Below are 26,856 nucleotides of genomic sequence, written 5' to 3'. Positions count from 1 at the left end.
TTTGACAAACAAGGCTCCCAAATCGAGACTTTCAAATCGCTGGAAAACATGCATCAAAAAAGAGCTTTTACTTTCCATGCGGAAGACCGTTTGAATCAATTGTCCGAAAGCATTTAAGTACCGAATGAATAGCTTATTTTAGAGCCGTCTGGACAAAGAATGGAACTATAAGCCTTGGAAGTACCAATGAGTCAACTGTACTTCTACTAATAGTAGAAAAGGAAGTGGCCATCAACATGGAATATCCCAACCAAAGTACATGGGAATTTGATAGCAGGGAAAAGTAAATTCATCTTAGGGTAAAAAGCAGTATCTTATAATGTTACCAGGCAGAAGCATAGTGTCAATTACAATAACCTAAATATAAATCTATATATATCTATATATATAAATATATATAAAAATAAGTTGTCTTTGTGTCTGTCGAGTGACGTCATGTTTTGCGTCGACTGACGTCATGTTTGTCGACTGACAAAATTACAGACCGGGACATAGGGACACAAATGATGACCGGGACACCGTATAAATGAGGACCGCGACACTCAAAGAGAAATTACAGACTGGGACACCGGGACACAAATGACGACCGGGACACAGGGAAACAACTACAACGGGGACGTCGGGGGGCACAGGGGGATATATAAATGACGACGGGGACACAGGGAATGTTCGATTAGCAATCACCATCAACAAAGCTCAAGGGCAATCATTAGAATAATGAGGTAGAGATCTGAATACAGATTGTTTTTCCCATGGACAATTATATGTTGCATGTTCAAGAGTCGGTAAACCTGACAATCTATTTATATGCACAAACAATGGGACACCCAAGAGTGTTGTATATTCGCAAGTTTTACGTAGTTAAATATATATATATATATATATATATATATATATATATATATATATATATATATATATATATATATATATATATATATATATATATATATTCATAGGTGGGACACAGGGACACAACTACAATGGCGCGTAACTAATATGGCGCGTAACGACTTACGCGCCCAGGGGTTGGGGTGGCGCGAAGCGCCATCCCAACAACTAGTATATATATATATATATATATATATATATATATATATATATATATATATATATATATATATATATATATATATATATATATATATATATATATATATATATATATATATATATATATATATATATATATATATATATATATATATATATATATATATATAGTGGCCAATTGAATTTTTTTTTAATTTAAAAAAAGGGAATAGTTGTGGGAAAAGTCAAAGTCATTGGCCAATTGTAGAAAAAAGCCAAGACAGATTGTTCAATTAAGTGGGCAGCCCAGTCAAGGGTTAATTTTATCCCTTTGAATTAAAAAAAAGGGAATAGTTATGGGAAAAGTCAAAGTCATTGGCCAATTGTAGAAAAAAGCCAAGACAAATTGTTCAATTAAGTGGGCAGCCCAGTCAAGGGTTAATTTTATCCCTTTGATTGCCGTTGTTACTGTCTCCCATTTATGCTACCCCTTTCCGTGCATGTGTGTCCCTTCACAAATGCCGAACTAGATTCGTACCTGTTGGAGGTTCTCGCTGGGGAACAAACATAGGTTGACTACGGGTTGACTTACTTGAAAATTTTCCTCTCATGGCTATCACTCGACAATGCTGAACTAGAGTCAACCCTCTCATGCTAAGTATACTAGTATATATATATATATATATATATATATATATATATATATATATATATATATATATATATATACATATATATATATATATATATATATATATATATATATATATATATATATATATATATATATATATATATATATATATATATATATATATATATATATATATATATATATATACATATATATATATATATATATATATATATATATATATATATATATATATATATATATATATATATATCAAACAGTTCGTGGTAACGAACTGTAGTAAGGAGCGACCCGGCTCAATAGTAACCAAAACTCTAAAAAATAGAATTTTGATGCCAATACATACATCAAAAGAATCGCATTTTAATGCTGATTTTAAATATATAAGTTTAATCAAGTTTAGTCTTACCCATCAAAAGTTACGAGCCTGAGAAAATTTGCGTTATTTTAGAAAATAGGGGGAAACGCCCCCTAGAAGTCATAGAATCTTTACGAAAATCACACCATCAGATTCACCGTATCAGAGAACCCTACTGTAGAAGTTTCAAGCTCCTATCTACAAAAATGTGGAATTTTGTATTTTTTGCCAGAAGGCAGATCACGGATGCGTGTTTATTTGTTTTTTTGTTTTTTTTTGTTTTTTTGTTTTTTTTTTCTTTTTCCCAGGGGTGATCGTATCGACCCAGTTGTCCTAGAATGTTGCAAGAGGGCTCATTTTAACGGAAATGAAAAGTTCTAGTGCCCTTTTTAAGTGACCAAAAAAATTGGAGGGCAACTTGGCCCCCTCCCAAGCTAATTATTTTACCAAAGTCAACAAATCAAAATTCTGAGATAGCCATTTTATTCAACGTAGTCGAAAAACCTTATAACTATGTCTTTGGGGACGACTTACTCCCCCACAGTCCCCGTGGGAGGGGCAACAAGTTACAAACTTTGACCAGTGCATACATATAGTAATGGTTATTGGGAAGCGTACAGGCGTTTTCAGGAGGATTTTTCTGGTTGGGGGAGGGGTTGAGAAGAGGGGGATATGCTGGGGGAACTTTCCATCGATAGTTTGTCATGGTGGAAGAAAATCTCCATGAAGGGAGCGCAGGATTTACTAATATTATTTAAAAAAAAATGAAAAAATAAATATGAAAAAGTTCTTTCAGCTGGAAGTAAGGAGCAGCATTAAAACTTAAAACAAACAGAAATTATTACCCATTTGAGGGGCTCACCTCCTCCTAATACCTCGCTCTTTACGCTAAAGTATTTTTAGTAATTTCAACTATTTATTCTACAGCTTTTGTGATTCTGGGGTCATTCTTAATGAATTGGGACAAAATTTAAGCTTTAATGTAAAGAGCGAGGATCTGACAAGGGGGGAACCCCCTCATATATGTAATAAAAATATGAGAATACAAAAGTTCTTTACTTAAGCTAATTTATAAGTTACGTAAATCTTTTACTAATAAAAATATTCGTAAAAAATCAAAAATTCTAGTTGTCTTTTTAATTAACCAAAAAACCGGAGGGCAACTAGGCTTCCTCCCCCGCTCTTTTTTTCTCAAAATCATTCGATCAAAATTATGAGAAAGCCATTTAGCGAAAAAAAAAAAATGCAAATTTTGTTTTAATTATTCCTCTGCGGATAGCCAAAATCAAAACATGCATTGATTCAAAAACGTCCAGAAATTAAATAAAAAAAACAAGTTTTTTTAACTGAAAGTAAGGAGCGACATTAAAACTTAAAACGACCAGAAATTACTTCGTATATGAAAGAGGCTGCTTCCTCATCAACGCCCCGCTCTTTACGCTAAAGTTTTTTGCTGTTTTAAAAAGAAGAATTGAGAGAAAGAGTCAAACTTTAGCGTAAAGAGCGAGGCGTTGATGAGGAAGCAGCCTCTTTCATATACGAAGTAATTTCTGGTCGTTTTAAGTTTTAATGTCGCTCCTTACTTTCAGTTAAAAAAACTTGTTTTTTTTTATTTAATATATATATAGCTTTAATGATTTCTATATACATTCATTAATTCTACTTCATGTGCTTGTTATGTATATTTTATTATGCTTGCAATAATTTCTATGCATATAGCTGTTTATTTCTATTTTATCTTAAATGTATGTCAATACCAATATTCCGATCGACTTCAAAATTATTGAATTTTACGGCGTATCTCTCCTTTCTCCTATAGGGAAAACAATCCTTTTTTATAAAAAGTATTCCGAGTGAGTTCAAAATTAATTCCTTTTTGGCGTATGTCAATATACTACGATACAATGTAACTTCACTCTTATTATATCTCTTTGTGAAGTCTGTGATACTGTTTTCATTTATATTGTAAAATCAACGTGTTTCAATTTGCTTATTTGAAGCAATACCACTTACACTGTTTTCAAATGGAGAATCGCTTTCTGTAACAGACAAATACAAATAAGTAGGTTTATAATCACAGTAGCCTTTGTTTTCACAACGATGACGTTGAAACCAAATTCTCTTGTTTTTCCAACAGCTGAAGCGTAGACCTGATCCCTCCTACCAAAAAAAAAAAAAAAAAAAAAAAAATAAAACCACAGCGATACCAGTCTGTTAGGAATAAACTAAAATCTCGTTTTGGTTTATTTTCAATCATACCGGGATAGATATTCTACCATTGACCACATTTGTCATAGTTGGAGTATAGAAATTCTCTAGTATAATCACAAATCTCTTCAAGACAGGAATTAGAGGAGTTTCTCGCCCCAATAAGAGAGTCATATTTACTCCCCCCCCCCCTCCGTTTACCCGTGACATTTAACCAACCCCTTGGAAAACTATGGTTTCTATAACTATCTTGGTTCTATAACTATCTACCTTAGTTCTAAAAAATTAAGATCAAGTAGTTTTGGGCATCAAGCCATGGCTAATTCTAGAAAAAGCCAAGACAGGTAGTCCGATTGAGTCTTCTAAGTGCTAGCTTAAATGACACGTAAACGGCGGGAGTAACTATGACTCTCTTATTGAACCAATACTTGTTTGGCAACTTTTAGAAAGGAAAGTCCGTCTAGATTCTCAGTCAGGTTGACCAAGAATTTAAAGTTTACATAGGACCCTTAGACTGCCTGGAATGAGAGATTAACAATGCCAAACACTTATGGTCTTAGGCAGGTTGACCAAGAATTTAGAATTGATACAGGACAATTAATTTGTGTGGAATGGCAGGCGAAAAAGCGTCCAATGCCGACCCGCAATGAGTGTCAGCAAGACAATAAATTTTAATTCATAAAATTAGACATTGACACTAATAAAAACTTAATCCAATGTTAGTTGACCAACAAGTTGCCTGGTATTACAAGGGGAATAAACGTCCAAAGCCTAAAAGAGCCGGTCTGCCTTGAGTGTTAGGCAAGTGAACTCATTTATAAGCTAAGACAGTCGGGTTAACAAAAAATGAATTAAAAATTGGTTGACCTATATTTAGTAGACTATCTGTGTTTGTATCTTAGGTTTGACTTTCTAGGCTTGTCACAAGCTTAGGGAGTTTTATCAACAAAAATGCCCAGATAGTCAGTAAAATGGTATTACCCCAGACTAGGCAGCTGAGGAAAAAAAAACTATGTTTAATACAAAAACTGTGTTAATACAGGGTCACTATGACCCTGACTTTTCACATCAAGATCAATATAAAGTGAATTCAGATGATCTGCCGCAATTAATTGTTCTTGACAGCTAGCTACACGTAGAAGAAGAAATCTAAAGAGGAGAAAAAACCGTTTTTTATGTATATACATAAAAACAAAATTAAAAACATTTTTAGAACATTTTATTCGTAGGGCACTGAAATCAATGTTATACAGGTATGAAATTATAATTCCCATTAAGAAGTCATTCAGGCGAGGATTGTCTACGTAATTTTTCAGAAATTCGTTTTGAAAGTATAGACACGACATCGGAAAACGAAATATAGTAGTGCATGATAGCCACAGCTTTTAGTTGTTAAATCCAGCAATCTCTTTTAGTTTTGAATGATAGTTTTCCAACTGCTTTCAATAAAGTTGTTGATGTGTGGAGTGTAAAATTCATATGGTAGGCCAAGAGGATTAAAACAAACTATATTCTTTTCTGTTTGAAAGAGGCACAGCCAATGACTTGTTTCACGGACGATGGACTGCTATTAACAATGATAATACTATTGTTAACACTTTGAATTTTTAAAGAAAATCCTATGGCATACAGTAGGATTTGCATTTGGACATGCACAAATCCATATTCAATACACTGATTAATTGGTTTGTGTTCATGGTGCGAGGTCTAATAGAATAACGCCATCGGGAGTGATTTCACAGTAAGTTTCAAATTGACTTAATAAGATTAATGCCATACTCTCAGATAATGGCTCGGCAAAGATCCACTCTAAACGTACACTCCTAGTTCGTACAATACTCATATCTTGAGTGCCAGACAAGCCAAATACAATGATATCATGAGTTTTTGCAAACATTTCTTCATTTATACCTTTTTCAAACAATTATGTATCTCGATCTAGGTATTGCATTGTCAACTCATACATTGTCCTATAGGATTTATCAAAGGATAAATTGTAGATTGGGATTCCATTTACTTTACACACAAGAGAGGAAAGTCCACACATTTCAAATTTAAGCGGGACAACCTGTCCACGGTCCTATACTGCACTTTTTACAAATGCCAATGCCAGTTTTGAACGAACTTCACCATTGATAAATGAAGAGTCGCTGATTGGTGATTTTATGAGGAACAATTATATTATTTCCAGTAGCTCTCAGCTTTCCACTGCCAAAGCAAGAGAATTCATAACCAGTTACTTTCTTATGTTAAGTATTGTCGAAATGAGAGAAACTGTTACAACGGGTGATATAGAAAGTTCTTTTCGTAAAATGAATTGGAAAATGAAAATGACATCGGAAAACGAAATATAGTAGTGCATGATAGCCACAGCTTTTAGTTGTTAAATCCAGCAATCTCTTCTAGTTTTGAATGATAGTTTTCCAACTGCTTTCAATAAAGTTGTTGATGTGTGGAGTGTAAAATTCATATGGTAGGCCAAGAGGATTAAAACACACTATATTCTTTTCTGTTTGAAAGAGTCACAGCCAATGACTTGTTTCACGGACGATGGACTACTATTAACAATGATAATGCTATTGTTAAAACTTTGAATTTTTAAAAAAATCCTATGGCGTACAGTAGGATTTGCATTTGGACATGCACAAATCCATATTCAATACACTGATTAATTGGTTTGTGTTCATGGTGCGAGGTCTAGTAGAATAACGCCATCGGGAGTGATTTCACAGTAAGTTTCAAATTGACTTAATAAGATTAATGCCATACTCTCAGATAATGGCTCGGCAAAGATGCACTCTAAACGTACACTCCTAGTTCGTACAATACTCATATCTTGAGTGCCAGACAAGCCAAATACAATGATATCATGAGTTTTTGCAAACATTTCTTCATTTATACCTTTTTCAAACAATTATGTATCTCGATCTAGGTATTGCATTGTCAACTCATACATTGTCCTATAGGATTTATCAAAGGATAAATTGTAGATTGGGATTCCATTTACTTTACACACAAGAGAGGAAAGTCCACACATTTCAAATTTAAGCGGGACAACCTGTCCACGGTCCTATACTGCACTTTTTACAAATGCCAATGCCAGTTTTGAACGAACTTCACCATTGATAAATGAAGAGTCGCTGATTGGTGATTTTATGAGGAACAATTATATTATTTCCAGTAGCTCTCAGCTTTCCACTGCCAAAGCAACAGAATTCATAACCAGTTACTTTCTTATATTAAGTATTGTCGAAATGAGAGAAACTGTTACAACGGGTGATATAGAAAGTTCTTTTCGTAAAATGAAATTGGATGGAGCAAGCGTTAATTTTATGTCCACCTTGATATTTGGTGGCAGCCATTGGGGTATATTGAATATTTCATGATTTGTTTTCCCAACTAAAAGTAATTCACTAGTTGTCGCCTCTCTAAGTGCATCTGCACTGTCAGTTTCTGTCTTATATTCGTATCCTTTGACTGAGCCTCTCAATTCCTTATTTTAGTTTTTGACTACAACATGTAAGTATATAAATGTGGGAGACATATCCACGAAATAATCTACAATGGAATAAATTAAAAAATGAATGTTTTCAGAGAGTGGTTTTTGTGGATAGAATTATTCATAGTAACCATGTTTTACACTCACATTATTATTTTCTGCATTGAACAGATTTAAAGATGAGGTCATTGATGGACGGGAATCCTTGTGTGGTAGATATGCCATTTCAGTCTAGGAAAAGAAATTCTTTTTGATCTAACAATTTTATTCCTTGGTTACTTTTTCATCTTTTTTGACAACAGTGATGTCTTTCGTTTCTTACGTGAGTAGAGACCGCTGTATTCTCGACCTTTTTAAACCTTCTCCATTTTGTCATAATTTCAATCGCTCACTGAGGGATCGTGTACCGGACCTGAGATTTTCCGAAACACTTTTTGAAAAATCCTTGCTAAAGTCCAAATCGTATAGTGTAGAGGATGTAAAATCATTGACAGCCAGTACATTGTCTTTTTTAGCCAAGGGTAGTGCAGAACGAAACAGCTTTGCAAACCAACTGCCAAGACTACAGCCTGACATTGATGAATGACCTTTATAATAGTACATTCCATCTCCTATTTGTCTTGGACCAACAGTAGCAACATAGCAATCAATATCATGACAAACGAATGATACTTTTCTATTGGACATCTTGCTATTGAATGGGTCGAAAATGAAATGTAATCATGGCCAAACCTCTTGTTATTGCTAATGGACAACCTAAGTCAGTTCTGAATGTTAACTGACAGATTTTCAAATAGGAATTATTAACTGGGATATTATGTAGATGCTTTATATTGTAATGATGAATGTGCTCTTGACTTGTTTTTCGTTCAAGAACACGTAGGAGGGAGCATTACTATTGCCAAGTCTCGATACAACTGTCTGAGGAGAAACCAGGGGGATAGTCAGCGAAAATGACGCGATCCATACCAGTAGTACTTCCAGCACTTCTGCCATTGATTATATTCTGTTTAAAACCAAAGAACATCTCTCAGATTATCATTGAGAATCACATTCTCATCTTCAATGGGTATAATCTTGTAATGTATATCTTGCCAGGGCTCATTGAATAGTTGAATTGAAAGGCACCATTTTTATGAGTGGAGATTCTTCTATTAATAGGACAACACAAATCATTCACACTACCTAATTCCTTGTATGGTAATGTGAGGAACAAATATTCACCCAAGTTCATTGCTTCTATCAATGCTCACTAACAAGTGGCCAATCATATGGTCTAACTTTTGCTTTTTGTGTACGATCTTTTCTCATGATATCATATGCATTTTTTTATAATACAATCGATTAGAGCCACTTCCTTCTCGCCATCGAATTTGATTGTAGGTGAATTTGTTTTTCAAAAATAACTTGTTTTATTTAAATCATTGTAGAGCGGGTGAGAGACATTGGACATGAATGTCACATAAAAATCATTAGGCATTGTTTATGTCTTCAACTGCTACCCAAGAATCAAGATCAGAGTTATATCCTAGCCACCGAACACGCAACTGTCTCTCGCCCTTCTGCGTATGGCTCCTTAATATTTTTTCAATTTGATAGATTTAACTGTTATTTTCAACTATTTGAAGCTCATGGTCATAAATACCACCGAGAATGTCTTCATCTTTGGACGATTTCTTCATCTTTCTATATCGTAGACGATATGTTATAGGCTTAGTGTCTAGGTGTTTTGACACTTTAAAAAGTTCTGTGGGCCATAAGTAATTTCCTTTTTCAAAAATATTGGTTGTTCTGTTGATTGGAACCGTATCATCAGCATTGAATTTTTTCTTCACAACCAATTTAACTGGAATATTGCTTAAGAAAAGTGTCAAGTGTATTATGATCTCCTTGATGAACTTCCTGAGGGCTAACGTTGAACAGAGATCAATAGAGGGTGTTGATAGTAAATTTATATGATTTATCTAAATCTTGAATAAAAGCAGCAGTATTTTTCAATGTAAAATATCTTAAAATTATAATTCGAATAATTCTTATTAATTTTTCGGCCAAAACAGCCTTTATAGGACTATGACTACTTATATTTGGATTAAAAAATCACTACCTCCATCTGCTTGAATTTTTCCATAACAATCTTGCTCAAGAATGCTTTCTATGGCTGTGGCAACTTCAACACCTCTCTTTGACCGCAATGGAATAGCATATGCAAGTAGATTGCAAGTAGAATATATTTGTAGGGTGTATTGTGACGCCCTTGAATCTCATGTAGTGTTAAAAGATCTGTTTGCATTATAGACAATGGAAAAATGCTTTAGTTTTTTGATAAAGATTACCACAAACCCTGTGATTTCTATGTAGAATGTAACTTTGTTCATTCTGTATATAATCTCTCGCTATCGATTTTTGAAGTCCAGTGACTTTAGAAAGTGTTGTTGACTTTTAAGAGGCGTTCCCCCCCATTTTCAGGCTCGAACTAATTGATTAATAACACCAAACTTAAGGAAACTTATATATATGGGATCAGACCAATAAACCAATTGTTTTAATATATCTGCTGGTATCAACAATCTGATTTTTAGAGTTTCTGTGACAATTGAGCTTTCTCGCTCCTTACCTACAGTTCATTACCGTGAACAGTAATCATATCCAAGCTGTCGCTATCATGTCCAATGTAATATTATTACGAGTCCTTCTAAAGTAGTCATCTATTCTCTGCATGCAACTGATTGAATCTTACACTCCTACAAGGAAATCACTTTTTTTGGGGGGGGAGGAGGGAGTAAGTCTTGTGTTTTCAGTAAAATACTATTTTTAGACTTTTATTGATACTGGATGATATGAAGAGTCAATTTTCTTTTCAAATCGCATTTGAGCGTAACTTCTTGGTTGAGGTTGTGAAACATGCAATTTTACGATAAGTCTACAGCTGTAACTGAGACCGAAAATATACGATGTTTATATTATTGGATTTACTAATATAAGATCTACCCACTCACCGAACCAGAATTACGGTATTGCTTAAACTTTTTCTTAGAGGGTGATCTAAAGTTGCTTAAAATCAGAGACATCGCTGCAGCCTTGCATGTAGAAAAGATCCATAAATCTTCCATCCATTATTTTTCCATCCCAAGAGCCATTTTTGCATCCCCAGAGCCAATTCATGTGAATTCAGAGCCAAACCTAAGAGTCGAATGTGATCAATGGGCAACTAGCCCCTCTTCCATACTCTTTTCAACTTTCTTTCCCCAAATACATTGCCATTTTGTTCAAATACACGAAAGATAAAATCACTATGTCTCTAGGGCCTCTCACAGCCCCCGGGGAAAGGGCTGTGACCTATGCAAGTTGCTCAGAATTTTGCATATAGGGTTTTTAAGGAGATGGAGGCATTTGATCCTGATTGCCCAAGAAGGCTAAAGGTATTAAGACAAAACTTTCGGGAATGTTGAGGTGGATGTTGAACTAAATCATTGTACACTATACATATGCAGGGTTTTAAAAGGGTGATCAGCTATATCACAGGAAGGGGAGAGGGTTTTAAGTTGAAATTGCAGTACATATTGAGGGGGATGTTGAACCAATAAAAAGAAACTTTGTGTACTGTAGTCTACTACCACACACAGATACTACTCCTAGTATTACCTGTGACAACAAATGCTACTTGCAACTATTACTGCTAATTGTGACAAGAACTGCTACTTGCGACTACCACCACTTATTCCTGCAACTGCTAATACTAATTACGACTGCTAGTGCTACTTGCGACTACTAATACTATTGAGATTACTACTGCTGCTTGCATCTAATACAACTACTACTATTTGTTATTATATCTACTACTACTTGCAGCTAAAACTACTACTTGCAACTACTGCTACTATTCGCGGTTACTATCACTTACTACTGCTGCTGCTATTACTACTTGAGACTACTACTACTACTACTGGTGAATAGAACTCTAAAGGCTATTGTGCCATTTGTACTTCATTAAAAACCAAATAGATTAAAAAATTTTTTCATGCTAACAAAAATTGAAAAACAAAAAGTTCTGTTCGCTAAAATACTGAATTTTGAATTGCTCATATTTTCAGGAAATAATATCGTTATCTTAAAATTCTGTTTATTTTCAAAAGGTCTTTCCAGACATCTTGATTGTGATTTTGATTTTGTTTTGTTTTTATTTTTCGTCGATGTATTGAAAAATTATACTATACTGTTCAAAACACGTACAGGTTCTTAATAAAACGAAAATGACACAATATTGTTTTTAGTAATTTCTCTTCGTTTTAAGTTTGACTTTTCATTGAAAAACCTCTTTTCGGGGCAGCTTTCATAAAAATTAAAGCTTTAATAAAAATTAAATAAAAATTAAAATGGCTTAAAAGGAGACTTATATTGAAACCTCCCCCAATATTCTGATTTTTCTTGTTCAACAAGATTCCCTTTCTAAGTTAATTTCGATATGCCACCATTTTGAGGATTTTCAGGCGCTTTTTGAAATTTGCACAAATTTATTTTCTCAGTTTACTTTTACTCTCTAAATAAATTTAGATAATCGTTACTATTCCTGAATCAGCTTCGAAAGGGAATTCTCTCTCACTAGACAATTTTTTCAAAGTGCTTTTTTAAACTTTTGGTCACTCTGGGCCTTCGGTCGTTCTCTACTACGCTGCAGCTATCTTTGCAATCAATATGATTTAAACTTGTTTCAAAATCAGGATAATATTCCTGTAAGAACTTGCTTTTCATGCCTTTTCAACAAATCTTCAAATCTAAAAATAAACATTCAAAGGAACTTAAAAAGTGTAAATAAGCACACGGGTAAAGTTGAATATCAGCTATCGATTGACAATAAAATTGCCGTCTTAATTTCAAACATTGAAACCGTTGGATTGCTGGGAAATAACAATTTTATTTTATTAGAAAACAAAAAAAAAAATTACAAAATAAAGATTTTCCACAGGGAGCTTCGGAAACATGATGATAATGCAATTGAGGACAATGAGGAATGTCCAGCCTAAGCTTCGAAAGTCTATCTCCTAGGTCGGAAAGATTATACAGTGAAAAGTAAAATTTGAGAAGTTTTGTATTTGGAACTCTCTTACTGCCCTTCTCACGTATGGTATACAGTAAACGTACTAGAGCACACGCTTGATTAAGCCTTTCAATGATAAAGCCTGGCCAATTTTCAGCTTACTTTCTATTTTTTTTTTTTGCCTTTCCCTAGACAACGGTGACTGGTGAAAACGTGACTGGATTTATAAATCGGCTTTCATTGGACGATTGACGCAGTTTTAATGGTCTTTAAAATCCAGCAAACTTATCTGCAGACATACGTGGTTTAGAATCTCAGGATTAAAGATCAGATGGATTAGTCTGGAATGTTGGTACTTGTTAATTATATGGAACACACCCAGAAAGTGAAGTTAGATTAATCCTAACATAACATACCAAAAAAATGCTATGCTCTAGTATCAAAATTATGGCAACTACAGCAGAAAATCAGGAAAGCAAGCCACCCGGAACGCATTATATTAAATACCTGACCTAACTATATACCAATTCTATATATTAAATATATAATTGAAATACATCTAAAACATAGTTTTTCCGCTGAACATTAGCTAATTATCTCCAAATTTAGACAGCTAAACCGGTTTTGTCAGATCTTGCAAATCAAAATTTTTTAGTGTGTTCCATATAAATAGCAAGTACACGTTTGTTTTTCGAACAGTCCTGCAGATAAAGTTATCATTTTTGGTTAAGTCCTTAGTTCTTTTTTATGATCTTCGAAATCAAGCAAAGTTATTTAGGATTCACGTGGTTTGAAACTCTTTTGGCTCGATTGAAGTCTAAATATTCTAAGAACAACCTGAAGAGTCTCTATTAATTTTTTTCTTGAGATAGGTCTTGCGGATAAAGTCCTTATCTGAAAGACCACTTGAAAGGGCTAAACCGTTTTATGAACCCTTATACTTACTCATAATGCGAGGTTTTATCTAATTTTTTGTGATTTTTATTTTTCTGTGTTACTTTGCAATTGAAGATCATCTCTCTTACATCTTGTTTGACCAGGTACGTACGCTGGAATTTTTTTCGGGGGGGGGGGACTTTTGAAACAGCAGATATAAAGCAGCACTTTTTTATTTAGTAATACAAAAAGCACGTATGTCGGAAAATACAGAATAACTTTAATCTGTAGTATTGTAGCGGATGGGGGGAAGAATACTGAAGCCTCAAAAGTACTTTTTAGGCTCATGTTATGTTCATAGCGATTTAGAACCAGTGATTAATCTACTATATCCCACTGAAAGGGACATTTTAGGGTTGACAGTGCAATATGGGTGCTGTGAGGGGTAGTTCTTCTATTGCAAAAACGTAGATTTTAATGAAAAGCGATTGTTTCCAAAATTGATCCATTAAAAGCTGTACTTTATCCTGAAAAGGGGGGATAAACGCCCTAATATCAAGGACAATTCTATTTTGCTGTGGAAATCAAACTCTCTTTACAAAAAAAAAAAATAACAGTACAATTTCTAATTACTTCAAAGAGGGTAAAAAATGCGACAGAAAATGGGTTAATAATTGGGCACTGACCTGACCGGATAATTGCATGCTTTAAAATCCCTCAAAAAAGGCTTCGCACATGTATCTAGATTCTTAATAAATGTCCTACTTTTGCCAGAAATCCCAATGAACCATGGGGAAAATAAGCATTTCACAAAATTTCGGGAGGGGGGCCCGGGCCCGAAGGCTCTCCCCCCCCCGTGCGTACGTGCTAGTGTTTGACCCTTGTACTTCCAAACTTGTTCAGCTTTTTAGAAAAGGGAACATTCTAGAATATTAGCTCTAGAATATTCTAAGAAATTTATTTTTCTTTTGAAAAATAATACCCTATCATAAAGCCCAAGAAGGAAGTAATTGCAGAGAAAATTTACAGAAATAGACAATTCTCAGTTTTGTTCCGTATGTGAAAGAAGCAAGTCTCAAAAATCTTTTCCAGAGCGAAGCCACGGTAACTTCATTGCGATCAAAATTTTCGACATCTTTCTTTACTTTTTTTCGAGTAGAACGTGTCTTTTAGTGAATTCATGTTAGATTTTAATAAATAACATTTCTCTAGAAATTAAATTACATTAGAAAAGACTAAAATAAACTAAGAAACTAAAATTATCAAGAGAATTCAATGCATTTTTGATGCAATACATTTCCCCTCTACGTTTCAATACGTTTCCCATTCTCTAAGAACAATACCCGGATCTTACTGATTTACCCAAGGAGAAGGAAATTTATTCATTCCACCATAAATAATACAAAATGATTAATATAAAAAGCACTTTCTAAAATGCTTCATTGCCTGTAGTGTAAGAAAAAAGCACTGACGTATTTCTTGATAAATTGTTCAACAGTTGGCATCGCAGTTGACTTAGCCAGAACATCAAACAGTTAATATGGAGAAAAGAGCATAAATCACACAGAGGGTAAAGCGGAAAAAAAAGAAGGAAACGAAAATTAAGAGGAAACCGAGGTAATAGCATCAGCTAAGGAGAATAAAATACTATCAAACTGAAATCAAAACACACTGCATGTTGATTTGGGCTATTTTATCTTACAGCAAATTTCCAAAATATCTTTCTTTCTCCTTGGATTTAATCAGCGTTGCCAGTTAATATCTCAGTTTTGTGCAAGGTTTGATGGTGACTGGTTAGGTTAGGCTGGGTCAGGTTTTTAACCCATTTCTAAGATTTGTAACCTAATTCAACCCAACCTAACTTTAGCTTTTACTGTCAAGCTTTTTAAGTCTTATGCAAGCTTTGATAGTAAAATTTAAAATTAGGCTAGGTTAAATTAGGCTATAAATCAAAGAAATGGGTTAAAAGCCTAACCCAACCTAACCTGTCAACATCAAACCCAGCATAAAACTGCAAAAGTTAACTGGCAATGGTGACTAAATCCAAGGAGAAAAAAAGGTACTTCGGACATTTACCAATTTTAGACATAGGGGATTTCTTCTTCTATTTAATTCTAGTTCTTAATTTTTAGCAAGTCTCGTTTTTACAGGTGCAATGAAAAACTTTTGCCAATAAGCATGGTGAACTTAGAGGTTTGGGTCTCGCCAGGAATATCAGAAAGTCTTACGATAGATGGCTACGTTGATGACCTTGGACCGTTAGGTCCTGGGGGAAGGTAAGCAGTGATAAAACCATACCTTTTTGCTTTAGATGCAGTAAAAAAAATAAAAAAATAAAATAAAGTAAAAAAAGATTGCAAAAAAAGTAAAGAATGACAGTAAGATTTAAATTTAGTAAAAATTGGTGAAATGCAAGCTCTAAAAGAATAAAATTACTATGAATGAAAAATAAAACCTAAAAAAACATAAATTACAATATGAAATTAAGCTAAATTAAATAAAAAGTCCTAAAAGGTGATTGCGTTGCTGCACTTCGTATACCCCCAAAGGCTAGAATTTCATTTGCACTCCACTGAAAAAAAAGACAAATACATCTTTTACAGTTTATTTTTTTTTCAAATTATTGATCAGAAAACCAGTTGCAGTCGGAAACTATTAAGCAATGAAGTCGAAATTTCACCTCCTTCTTCAACCCCTGTAGAGGCTAGAGATTAATTGAAAACTAAATTTGTATCGAATAGATTCAACATTTTATGTAGCCAAGATTTTCAGCACATTTGAAAGAAACGAATTTAAAAGGAAGAAAAAAATTAGGGAAAAAATTAGTACCAAAGGTAAAATGATTGTCATAATATACTGATTGAAAAGAGCTTTGCTCCTGAAATTATGAACCGTGTTATCACTTTTTTTCCACATTTATTTTCAAAATAGAAGTGTTGATAATTTTTTTTTTAGTTTTCATTAAAATAGAAATAATATGCTACTCTTAAGGAAGATTTGAGTGGTATAGCGGGGGAGGTCTAAAAAATATACTGATGAAATATAGCGTTGTATTAGGCCAAAAAACAACAACTTATGGTTGCAAATATAAAGATTCTGAAAACAATTTTTCCTGGAAGTTGGAGTAGTATTTTGAACTCTAGATGTAACTATGTTGCTTAGCACTGTTCAAAACAGTTCAAAAACTGTTCAAAACATACTTTCGGCAAAGCGCAAATGGTACTTTAGTCTGTAAGGTGGTTTGCGGGTTAGGTAGGACTCCTTAACTGATTCCTGATTGACTGTGACGAATGTTAATATTTTTACATTTATGAGTCAAGTATTTTTTTTATCCTTTTTTTATGCTGTGATAAGATAATATAAGATTAAAAAATTTGGCAGTTTTTTTTCCCGGTCAGTACATTCCTAACACTTATAGTACTGAGTGTTTTAACTTTATTTTGAATTATATTTTCCAAAATTTCGGTTTTGTTTTAACTGTCTAATATTATGTTCAGAACTGTAGCAGAGCCCTCCCAATTTATTCATTTGACATTTCAGGAAATTATTACTTGAAAACGCTGTAGATTTGGTATCGTATTATTCTTATATTAAATAAAAAAAACAAGTTTTTTTAAATGAAAGTAAGGAGCGACATTAAAACTTAAAACGAAGAGAAATTACTCCGTATATGAAAGGGGCTTCTCCTCCTCGACACCCCGCTCCTTACGCTAAAGTTTTTTATTGTTTTAAAAAGTAGAGTTGCGAGAAAGAATCAAACTTTAGCGCAAGGAGCGGGGTGTCGAGGAGGAAAAGCCCCTTTCATATACGGAGTAATTTCTGTTCGTTTTAAGTTTTAATGTCGCTCCTTACTTTCATTTAAAAAACTTGTTTTTTTATTTAATTTCTGAAAGTTTTTTAATTAATGCATGTCTGATTTTGGCTCTCCGTACATAAATTATTAAAATGAAATTTGCATATTAATTCTTTTTTTGGCTAAATGGCTTTCTCTTAGTTTTAATCAGACGATTTTGAGAAATAAGGGGCGGGGAAGGAGGTCTTGTTGCCCTCCAATTTTTCAGTTACTTAAAAAGGCAACTAGATCTTTTATTTTTAAAGAACGTTTTTATTAGTAAAAAAAAATACGTAACTTAAGAATTAACTTACGTAACAAACTTTTATATTCTTATATTTTTGATTATATATATGAGGGGGTTGGTCCCCTCGTTAATACCTCGCTTTTCACACTAAATCTTGTTTTATCCCAATTCTTTAAGAATGACCCCTGAATCAGAAAGGCCGTAGAATAAATAGTTGAAATTTTTAAAAAAAATTTTAGCATAAAGAGTGAAGTGTTTATCTCCTCCTAAATACCTCGCTCTTTATGCTAAAGTATTTTTAGAACCCCTCATATGCGTAATAATCTCTGTTCCTTTTTAAGTTTTAGTGCTTCTCCTTACTTTCAATAGAAAAAACTTTTTCATGTTTATATTTTCATTGTTTTTTTTTTATAGTAATGCTAGAAAGTCCTGCGCCCTTTTCATTGAATTTCTCTTCCCCCATGAAATATTCCTCCAAGGAAAGATCCTCCCATATAGCCCCCTCCCCTGAACCCCACACCCAAACCAAAAAAATCCCCCTGATAACGTCGGTACACTTCCCAGTAACCATTACTGTATGTAAACATTGGTCAAAGTTTGTAGCTTGCAGCCCCTCCCCCAGGGACTGTGGGGGGTAAGTCATCCCCAAAGACATAGTTTTTATGGTTTTCGACTATGCGGAACAAAATGGCTATCTCAAAATTTTGATCCGTTGACTTTGGGAAAAAATGAGCGTGGGAGGGGGCCTAGGTGCCTAGGCCCCCTCCTTTTGGTCACTTAAAAAGGGCACTAGAACTTTTCATTTCCGTTAGAATGAGCCCTCTTGCAACACTCTAGGACCACTTGGTCGATACGATGACCCCTGGGAAAAAAAAACAAACAAAAAAACAAATAAACACGCACCCGTGATTTGTCTTCTGGCAAAAAATACGAAATTCCACATTTTTGTAGATTGGACCTTGAAATTTTTTCTATAGGGTTCTCTGATACGCTGAATGCGTTGGTGTAATTTTCGTTAAGATCCTATGACTTTTAGGGGGTGTTACCCCCTATTTTCCAAAATAAGGCAAATTTTCTCAGGCTCGTAACTTTTGATGACAAAGACTAAATTTGATGAAACTTATATATTTGAAATCAGCATAAAAATCCGATTCTTTTGATATATCTTTTAGCATCGAAATTCCGTTTTTTAGAGTTTCGTTTACTATTGAGCCGGGTCGCTCCTTACTACAGATCGTTACCACGAACTGTTTGATTTTTATTCTTTTACTTGTTTCTCCTCTCTGCTATTTCGAACATTGTTTTTCGCTTACATCAATAGTTTCTTCCTCTTCTTTCCTTAGTGTCTTTTGAAATTGGGCCAAATATTAATTTAGTCACCGTCATTTTTACGAGTATTTATTTGTTTTATTTTCATTTGGAATCAGTTTTTTTTTCAACCATAACGGTTGACTTATTTATTTTGTCTCAAAGCTTGCCTTCCATTCCCAAAAAAAATAACGAAAGAATTTGAGAAATTGAGAAAATTTGCTGGTGTGGCGCCTTTCTTCTTAGATTATTATTTTCCGTCAACGCGAAAGCACGGTAATGCATAGAAACTGAGTGGAAAACATATTTTGTCTTCCAAATGATGCTTCGACGATTTTTAAGTCGCATTATCCTATACATACAACGTTGGTCTTTTTTTTACAAGACCACACTGCTTTTTCTATGCCGAAACAAAAAAGAGTTCCACATAGGCATTGATCCTATTATGAGACAGTGAAACAAACATATACAAAAGCTCTAGGCATCCCGATGGCATTGTCTGACTGACTATAACTATGAATAGACTGAATATGTCATCGAAATATCTAGAGCTTTTGTATATATTTCTTTCCCTGTCTAATGAAAGGATCTATCCCTATTTGGAACTCATTTTTTTTTATCATATCAAGCAGTTCGTGGTAACGAACTGTAGTAAGGAGCGACCCGGCTCAATAGTAAACGAAACTCTAAAAAACGAAATTTTGATACTAAAAGATACATAAAAAGAATTAGATTTTTATGCTAATTTTAAATATATAAGTTTCATCAAATTTAGTCTTTGACATCAAAAGTTACGAGCCTGAGAAAATTTACCTTATTTTGGAAAATAGGGGGAAACACCCCCTAAAAGTCATAGAATAAAAGTCTTAACGAAAATCAGACCATCGCATTCAGCGTATCAGAGAAATCTACTGTAAAAGTTTCAAGCTCCTATCTACAAAAATGTAGAACTTCGTATTTTTTGTCAGAAGACCGATCACGGGTGCGTGTTTATTTGTTTGTTGTTTTTTCCCAGGGGTCATCGTATCGACCGAATGGTTCTAGAATGTCGCAAGAGGGCTCATTCTAACGGAAATGAAAAGTTCTAGTGCCCTTTTTAAGTGACCGAAAAAATCGGAGGGCATCTAGGTCCCCTCCCACGCTCATCTTTTCCCAAAGTCAACGGACCAAAACTTTGAGATTGCCATTTTGTTCATTTGTTCATTTTGTCGAAAACCATAATAACCATGTCTTTGGGATGACTTACTCCCCCATAGTCCTAGGAGGAGGGGCTGCAATTTACAAACTTTGGCCAGTGTTTACATACAGCAATGGTTATTGGGAAGTGTACAGACGTTTTTCAGGAGGATTATTTTTGTTTGGGGGGGGGGGGGTGAGGGGAGGGGGCTATGTGGGAGGATCTTTCCCTGGAGGAATATGTCATTGGGGAAGGGAAATTCAATGAGGGGGTGCAGGATTTTCTGGCATTATTATAAAAAAAAACAATGACAAAGTAAATATGAAAGTTTATATTTTTTCTCTATTTAGGGATGTATTATTATTTAAGTATCATTTGATTTCGATTGCCTCGTGGACAGTTTGTTTAATTCCTACGTCATTGCTAATTAGAATTGTTTCGTCAAATAGAACATAATGGTTTAGATTTTCAAAGATATGATTGGTTAAAGCTGAATCGAAAGATATGGAGTTATTTTTAGATTTTTTAATGCTAATCCCTAAATTGAGACTTGGGTGAATACACACTCAACTCTATGTACACAAAATTAATTATAGAAAATAATCTAATTTAAAATAAAATAAAAATAGGAACGAATAAGAACAAGCCCAATCCCAAAAGAACTACAAGATTAGCTGCAGAGAAGGCAAATATCGTAATAAGAAATTATTCCAATTTTTAATAGATACAGATAGTGAAATGAATGAACCTTTTTAGCTAGTAAAATGTTAGCTTTTATCACACAGTCTTGGCTGACCTTTTCGTTAAGAAGTAATGATGCTAAGGTTATTTCAAAAAACGGATTTTTAACCGAGAACTTTTATTGTAAGTGTGTTATTGTTTATTATTTTCTTTTCTGAAGACGGCCCTTAGATATAGGGCCGAAATATTCATATTGGTTTTGTTGATTCACTGTCTTGGGAAAAAAGTCCTCATTATTCTGACTTCTGTATTTGTATTATGGAAAGGCAGTGTGACCTTCGTCATTATTTAAGTTTAAATGTGCTTCTAACAAAAAAAACTATTATTTTTGGAATAAAATATAAACATACATCAAAAAGTATGTATTCTTTCATTTATTCAATAAAATAATTCAATAAAAAAATAATATGTGAAATAATTTCATTTATTCACATCCATCATTTATATTTGTATTCAATAAAAAACACGGATTTTTCAAATCAAAGTAAGCAGCTACATTAAAACTTGAAATGGGAATAAATTTATCCCTTAGGTGAAGAGGGGGGGGGGTGGCACCTCGTCCCTCCCATTCGTTTTATAGTGCTTCGTTAAAAAAAATTTTGATTGTAAGAAATGTGGTTTGCTGGTCAAACAGTTCGTGGTGACGAAATGTTTTAATGCTGGTTTTAAATATATAAGTTTCATCAAGTATAGTCTTACCCATCAAAAGTAACGAGCCTGAGGAAAATTTACCTCATTATAGAAAATAGGAGGAAACGGCCCCTAAAAGTTATAGAATCTGAACGAAAATTCCATCATCAGGTTCAGTGTATCAGAGAACTATACTGTAGAAGTTTCAAGCTCCTATCTGCAAAAAAATGGAATTTTGTTATTTTTTTTTTGTCAGAAGACAGATCACGGATGCGTATTTATTTGTTTGTTTGTTTTTTTCCCCAGGGGTGATCGTATCGACCAGCGGTCCTAGAATGTCGCTAGAGGGATCATTCTAATGGCAATTCAAATTTCGAGTGCCCTTTTTAAGTGACCAAAAAACTGGAGGGCACCTAGGCCCCTTCCCACGCTCATCTTTTTCCCAAAGTCAAAGGATCAAAACTCTGAGATAGCTATTTTATTCAGCATAGTCGAAAAACTTAATAACTATGTCTTTGGGGATAATTTATTCCCCCACAGCCCCAGTGGAGGGGCTGCAAGTTACAAACTTTGATCATTGTTTACATATAGTAATGGTTATGGGGAAGTGTACAGACGTTTTCTGGGGGATTTTTTTGGTTGGAGGGGAGGAGGGGTTGAGGGGAGGGGGTAACACAGGGGGATCTTTTCATGGAGGAATTTTTCATGGGGGAAGGGACTTTCCATGAAGGGGGCGCAGGATTTTCCAGCATTATTTAAAAAAACAATGAAAAAATAAATATGAAAGTTTTTTTCAACTGAAAGTAAGGAGCAGCATTAGAACTTAAAACGAACTGAAATGATTACGCATATAGAGCTCACCTCCTCCTAATAACTCGCTCTTTACGCTAAAGTATTTTTAGTAATTTCAACTATTTATTCTACGGCCTTTGTGATTCAGGGGTCATTCTTTAGGAACTGGGACAAAATTTAAGCTTTAATGTAAAAAGTAAGGTGTGGCCGAGAGGGGAGAACCCCTTCATATGCGTAATAAAAACATACAAATATAGAAGTTTGTTACGTAAGTTAATTCGTAAGTTATGTTTATTTTTTATAATAAAAATGTTCCACAAAAATTAAAAGTTATAGTTACCTTTTTAAGTAACCAAAAAATTAGACGGCAACTAAGCCTCCTTTCCCGCTCCTTTTTTCTCAAAATCGTCTGATCAAAACTATGAGAAAGCCATTTAGCCAAAAAAATTAATATGCAAATTTCGTTTTAATTATTTATGTGCGGAGAGCCAAAATCAAAACGTGCATTAATTCTAAAACGTCCAGAAACTAAGAGCTCATATGGCACTTGTGACGAGGCTGGAAGAACCAAGATCCAATAGCTCATATGGTATGAGCTCTGGCAAAATTCTAAGAACCAATAGATTGATTTAAAAGGAAAATCAGAGGCTTAATGCCGGTTGGGATTCAAAAAAAGAGCTCTGAGTCACGAGGTCCTTCTCTAAATATCAAAATTCATTAAGATCCGATCACCCACTCATAAGTTATAAATACTTCATTTTTTATAATTTTTCCTCTCCCTTCAGCCCCCCAGATGGTCGAATCGGAGAAAACGACTGTATCAAGTCAAGTTGTGCAGCTCCCTGACGTGCCTACCAATTTTCATCGTCCTAGCACGTCCAGAAGCATCAAACTCGCCCAAGCACTGAACCCCACCCCTACCTCCCCTAAAGAGAGCAGATCCAGTACGGTTACGTCAATCACGTATCTTCGATATTTGCTTATTCTGCCCACTAAGTTTCATCCTTATTTCGCCACTCTAAGCGTTTTCCAAGATTTCTGGTTTCCATCTCCAGCTCCCCTCAATGTCAACAGATCTTGTCGGAATTTGAAATGAGAGCTCTGAGGCATGAGTTTCTTCTAAATATCAAAGTTCATTAAGATCCGGTCACCTGTTCTTAAGTTAAAAATACCTCATTTTTTCTAATTTTTCAAAGTTAGTACACCGCAGCTCCCCCAAAGAGAACGGATCCGTTCTAATTATGTCAATCACGCATCTATAGCTTGTGCTAATTCTTCTCATCAAGTTTCGTCCTGATCTCTCCACTCTAAGCGTTTTCCAAGATTTCCAGTTTTCAATATTTCTGTTTCCCCCCTCCAACCCCCAATGTCACCGGATCTGGTCGGGATTTAAAATGAAAGCTTTAAAGCACAAGATTCTTCTAAATTTCAAATATCATTAAGATCTGATCACGGTTTGTAAGTTACAAATACCTCATTTTTTCTAACTTTTCCGTATTACGCCCCCCCTCCCCTAAACTCCACCAAAGAGAGAGGATCGAGTATGGTTATGTCAGTCACGTATCTTGGACTTGTGCTTATTCTTCCCACCAAGTTTCATCCTGATCTCTCCGCCTTAAGCGTTTTCCAATATTTTCGCCCCCCCTCCAATGACACTGGATCCGGTCGGGATTTAAAATAATATATCTGATTTACGGGGTCGTTGTAAATATTAAATGTCATTAAGATCCGATGACTCCTTCGTAAGTTAAAATACCTCATTTTTAGGTGAATGAAATGGCTATCTCAGAGTTTTGATCCGGTGACTTTAGGAAAAAGATGAGCGTGGGAAGGGGCCTAGGTGCCCTCCAATTTTTTGGTCACTTAAAAAGGGCACTATAAATTATAATTACCATTAGAATGATCCCTCTAACAACATTCTAGGACCACTGGTCGATACGATCACCCCTGGCAAAAAAAAAACAAATAAACACGCATCTGCGATCTCTCTTCTAGCAAAAAAAAACAACAAAATTCCACATTTTTGCAGATAGGAGCTTGAAACTTCTACAGTATAGTTCTCTGATGCGCTAAACCTGATGCTGTGATTTTCGTTAAGATTGCATGACTTTTAGGGGCCGTTTCCTCCTATTTTCTATAATAAGGCAAAATTTTCTCAGGCTCGTTACTTTTGATGGGTAAGACTAAACTTGATGAAACTTATATATTTAAAATCAGCATTAGAACATTTCGTCACCACGAACTGTTTGACCAGCAGACCCTATTTCTTACAATCAATTTTTTTTCAACAAAGCACTATAAACGAATGGGAGGGGCCAGGTGCCACCCCCCCCCCCAACTAAGGGATAAATTTCTTCTCATTTCAAGTTTTAATGTAGCTGCTTACTCTGATTTGAAAAATCTGTGTTTTTTATTGAATACAAATATAAATGTAGATATTTTTTGATGGACGTTTATATTTTATTCAAAGTAATAGTTTTTTTTTGTTAGAAGCACATTTAAACATAATTAATGACGAAGGCCACACTGCCTTTCCATAATCAAACAGTTCGTGGTAACGAACTGTAGTAAGGAGCGACCCGGCTCAATAGTAACCGAAACTCTAAAAAATGGAATTTTGATTGCAATAGTTACATGAAAAGAATTGCATTTTAATGCTGATTTTAAATATATAAGTTTCATCAAGATTGGTTATACCCATCAAAAGTTACGAGCCTGAGAAAATTTGCCTCATTTTAGAAAATAAGGAGAAACACCCCTTAAAAGTCACACAATCTTAACGAAAATCACACCATCAGATTGGCGTATCATAGAACCTTGTTGTAGATGTTTCAAACTCCTATCTTCAAAAATGTGGAATTACGCATTTTTTGCCAGAAGACATATCACAGATGCGTGTTTATTTGTTTTGTTTTTTTTTCCCAGGGATGATCGTATCTACTGAGTGGTCTTAGAATGTCGCGAGAGGGCTCATTCTAACCGGAATTAAACGTTCTAGTGCCCTTTTAAAGTGATCAAAAATTGGAGGGCACCTAGGCCCCCTCCCACGCTCATTTTTCCCAAAAGTCATCATGTCAAAATTCTGAGATAGCCATTTTATTCATCATAGTCGAAAAACCTAATAACTATGTCTTTGGGGATGACTTATTCCCCCACAGTCCCAGTGGAGGGGCTGCAATTTACAAACTTTGACCAGTGTTTATATATAGTAGTAATGTTTATGGGGAAGTGTACAGACGTTGTCTGGGGGATATATTTGGTTGGAGGGGAGGAGGGGTTGAGTGGAGGGGGTTACGTAGGGGGATCTTTCTATAGAGGTATTTTTCATGGGGGAAGAGAATTTCCATGAAGGGGGCGCAGGATTTTCTAGCGTTATTTAAAAAAACAATGAAAAAATAAATATGAAAAAGTTTTTTCAACTGAAAGTAAGGAGCAGCATTAGAACTTAAAACGAGCTGAAACTATTGCGCATATAGAGCTCACCTCCTCCTAATAACTTGCTCTTTACGCTAAAGTATTTTTAGTAATTTCAACTCCACCAAAGAGAGCGGTTCTGGTCCGATTATGTCAGTCACGTATCTTGGACTTGTAAGCGTTTTCCAATATTTCTGATTTCATTCAGATCCGATCACCCCTTCTTAAGTTAAAATACCCCATTCCTTCTTATTTTTCACAATTAACCCTCCCCCCATCTCCCCATAAGAGAGAGGATCTGTTCCGGTTAAGTCAATCACTTATCTAGGACTTATGCTTATTTTTCTTACCAAGTTTTATCCCGATCCCTCCACTCTAAGCATTTTCCAAGATTTTAGATCCCCTCAACTCCCCCCAATGTCACCAGATCCGGTCGGGATTAAAAATAACAGCTCTGAGACACGGTATCCTTCCAAACATCAAATTTTATTAAGATCTGATCAACCGTTCATAAGTTAAAAATACCTAATTTTTTCTATTTAACCATCCCCCCTCCCCCCAGATGGTCGAATGGGGGAAACAACAGTTTCAAATTTAATCTGATCTGGTTCCTGATATGCCTGCCAAATTTCATCGTTCTAGCTTACTTGGAAGTGTCTAAAGTAGCAAAACCAGAACAGACAGATCGACAGAGAGACAGACAGACCGAGCGACAGCGACCGCTATGTGTCACTTGGTAGATATCAAGTGCCATAAAAATACAAGTTTTTTTTTACTGAAAGTAAGGAGCGACATTAAAACCTAAAACGAGCAGAAATTACTCCGTATATGTAAGGCCCTGTTCCCTCGTCAACGCTCCACTCTTTACGCTAAATTTTTTTACTGTTTTAAAAAGTAGAGGTTAAGAGAAAGAGTCAAACTCTCAGAATAATGGAACTAAAACACTGACCGTCCCTCGAACCTTACTCCTTAGAATTCAGTTTAGCATTTACCTAGCAATGTTTCAAGAAAAGCGTTGTAGAAAATACAATGAACATTTCCAAAATCAACCA

The 26,856-nt window shown here is 34.8% G+C and overlaps 1 protein-coding gene across 3 annotated transcripts in view; it reads left to right on the top strand.

Annotated features, from left to right (window-relative positions):
• The window catches only part of LOC136042185 (uncharacterized), a 440,431-nt gene that overhangs the window by 184,956 nt on the left and 228,619 nt on the right, over window positions 1-26,856 (top strand). For all 3 annotated transcript variants that reach the window (XM_065727116.1, XM_065727115.1, XM_065727117.1), the window contains one exon: window positions 15,814-15,939. In XM_065727116.1, the coding sequence (XP_065583188.1) occupies window positions 15,814-15,939 (126 nt within the window). The remainder of the gene's footprint in view (window positions 1-15,813; window positions 15,940-26,856) is intronic.

Source organism: Artemia franciscana, unplaced genomic scaffold, assembly GCF_032884065.1.
Source record: "Artemia franciscana unplaced genomic scaffold, ASM3288406v1 PGA_scaffold_74, whole genome shotgun sequence".
NCBI classification, from domain to species: domain Eukaryota; kingdom Metazoa; phylum Arthropoda; class Branchiopoda; order Anostraca; family Artemiidae; genus Artemia; species Artemia franciscana.
Note: the sequence above shows the minus strand (reverse complement) of the source record. Positions and strands in the feature narration are given on the sequence as shown.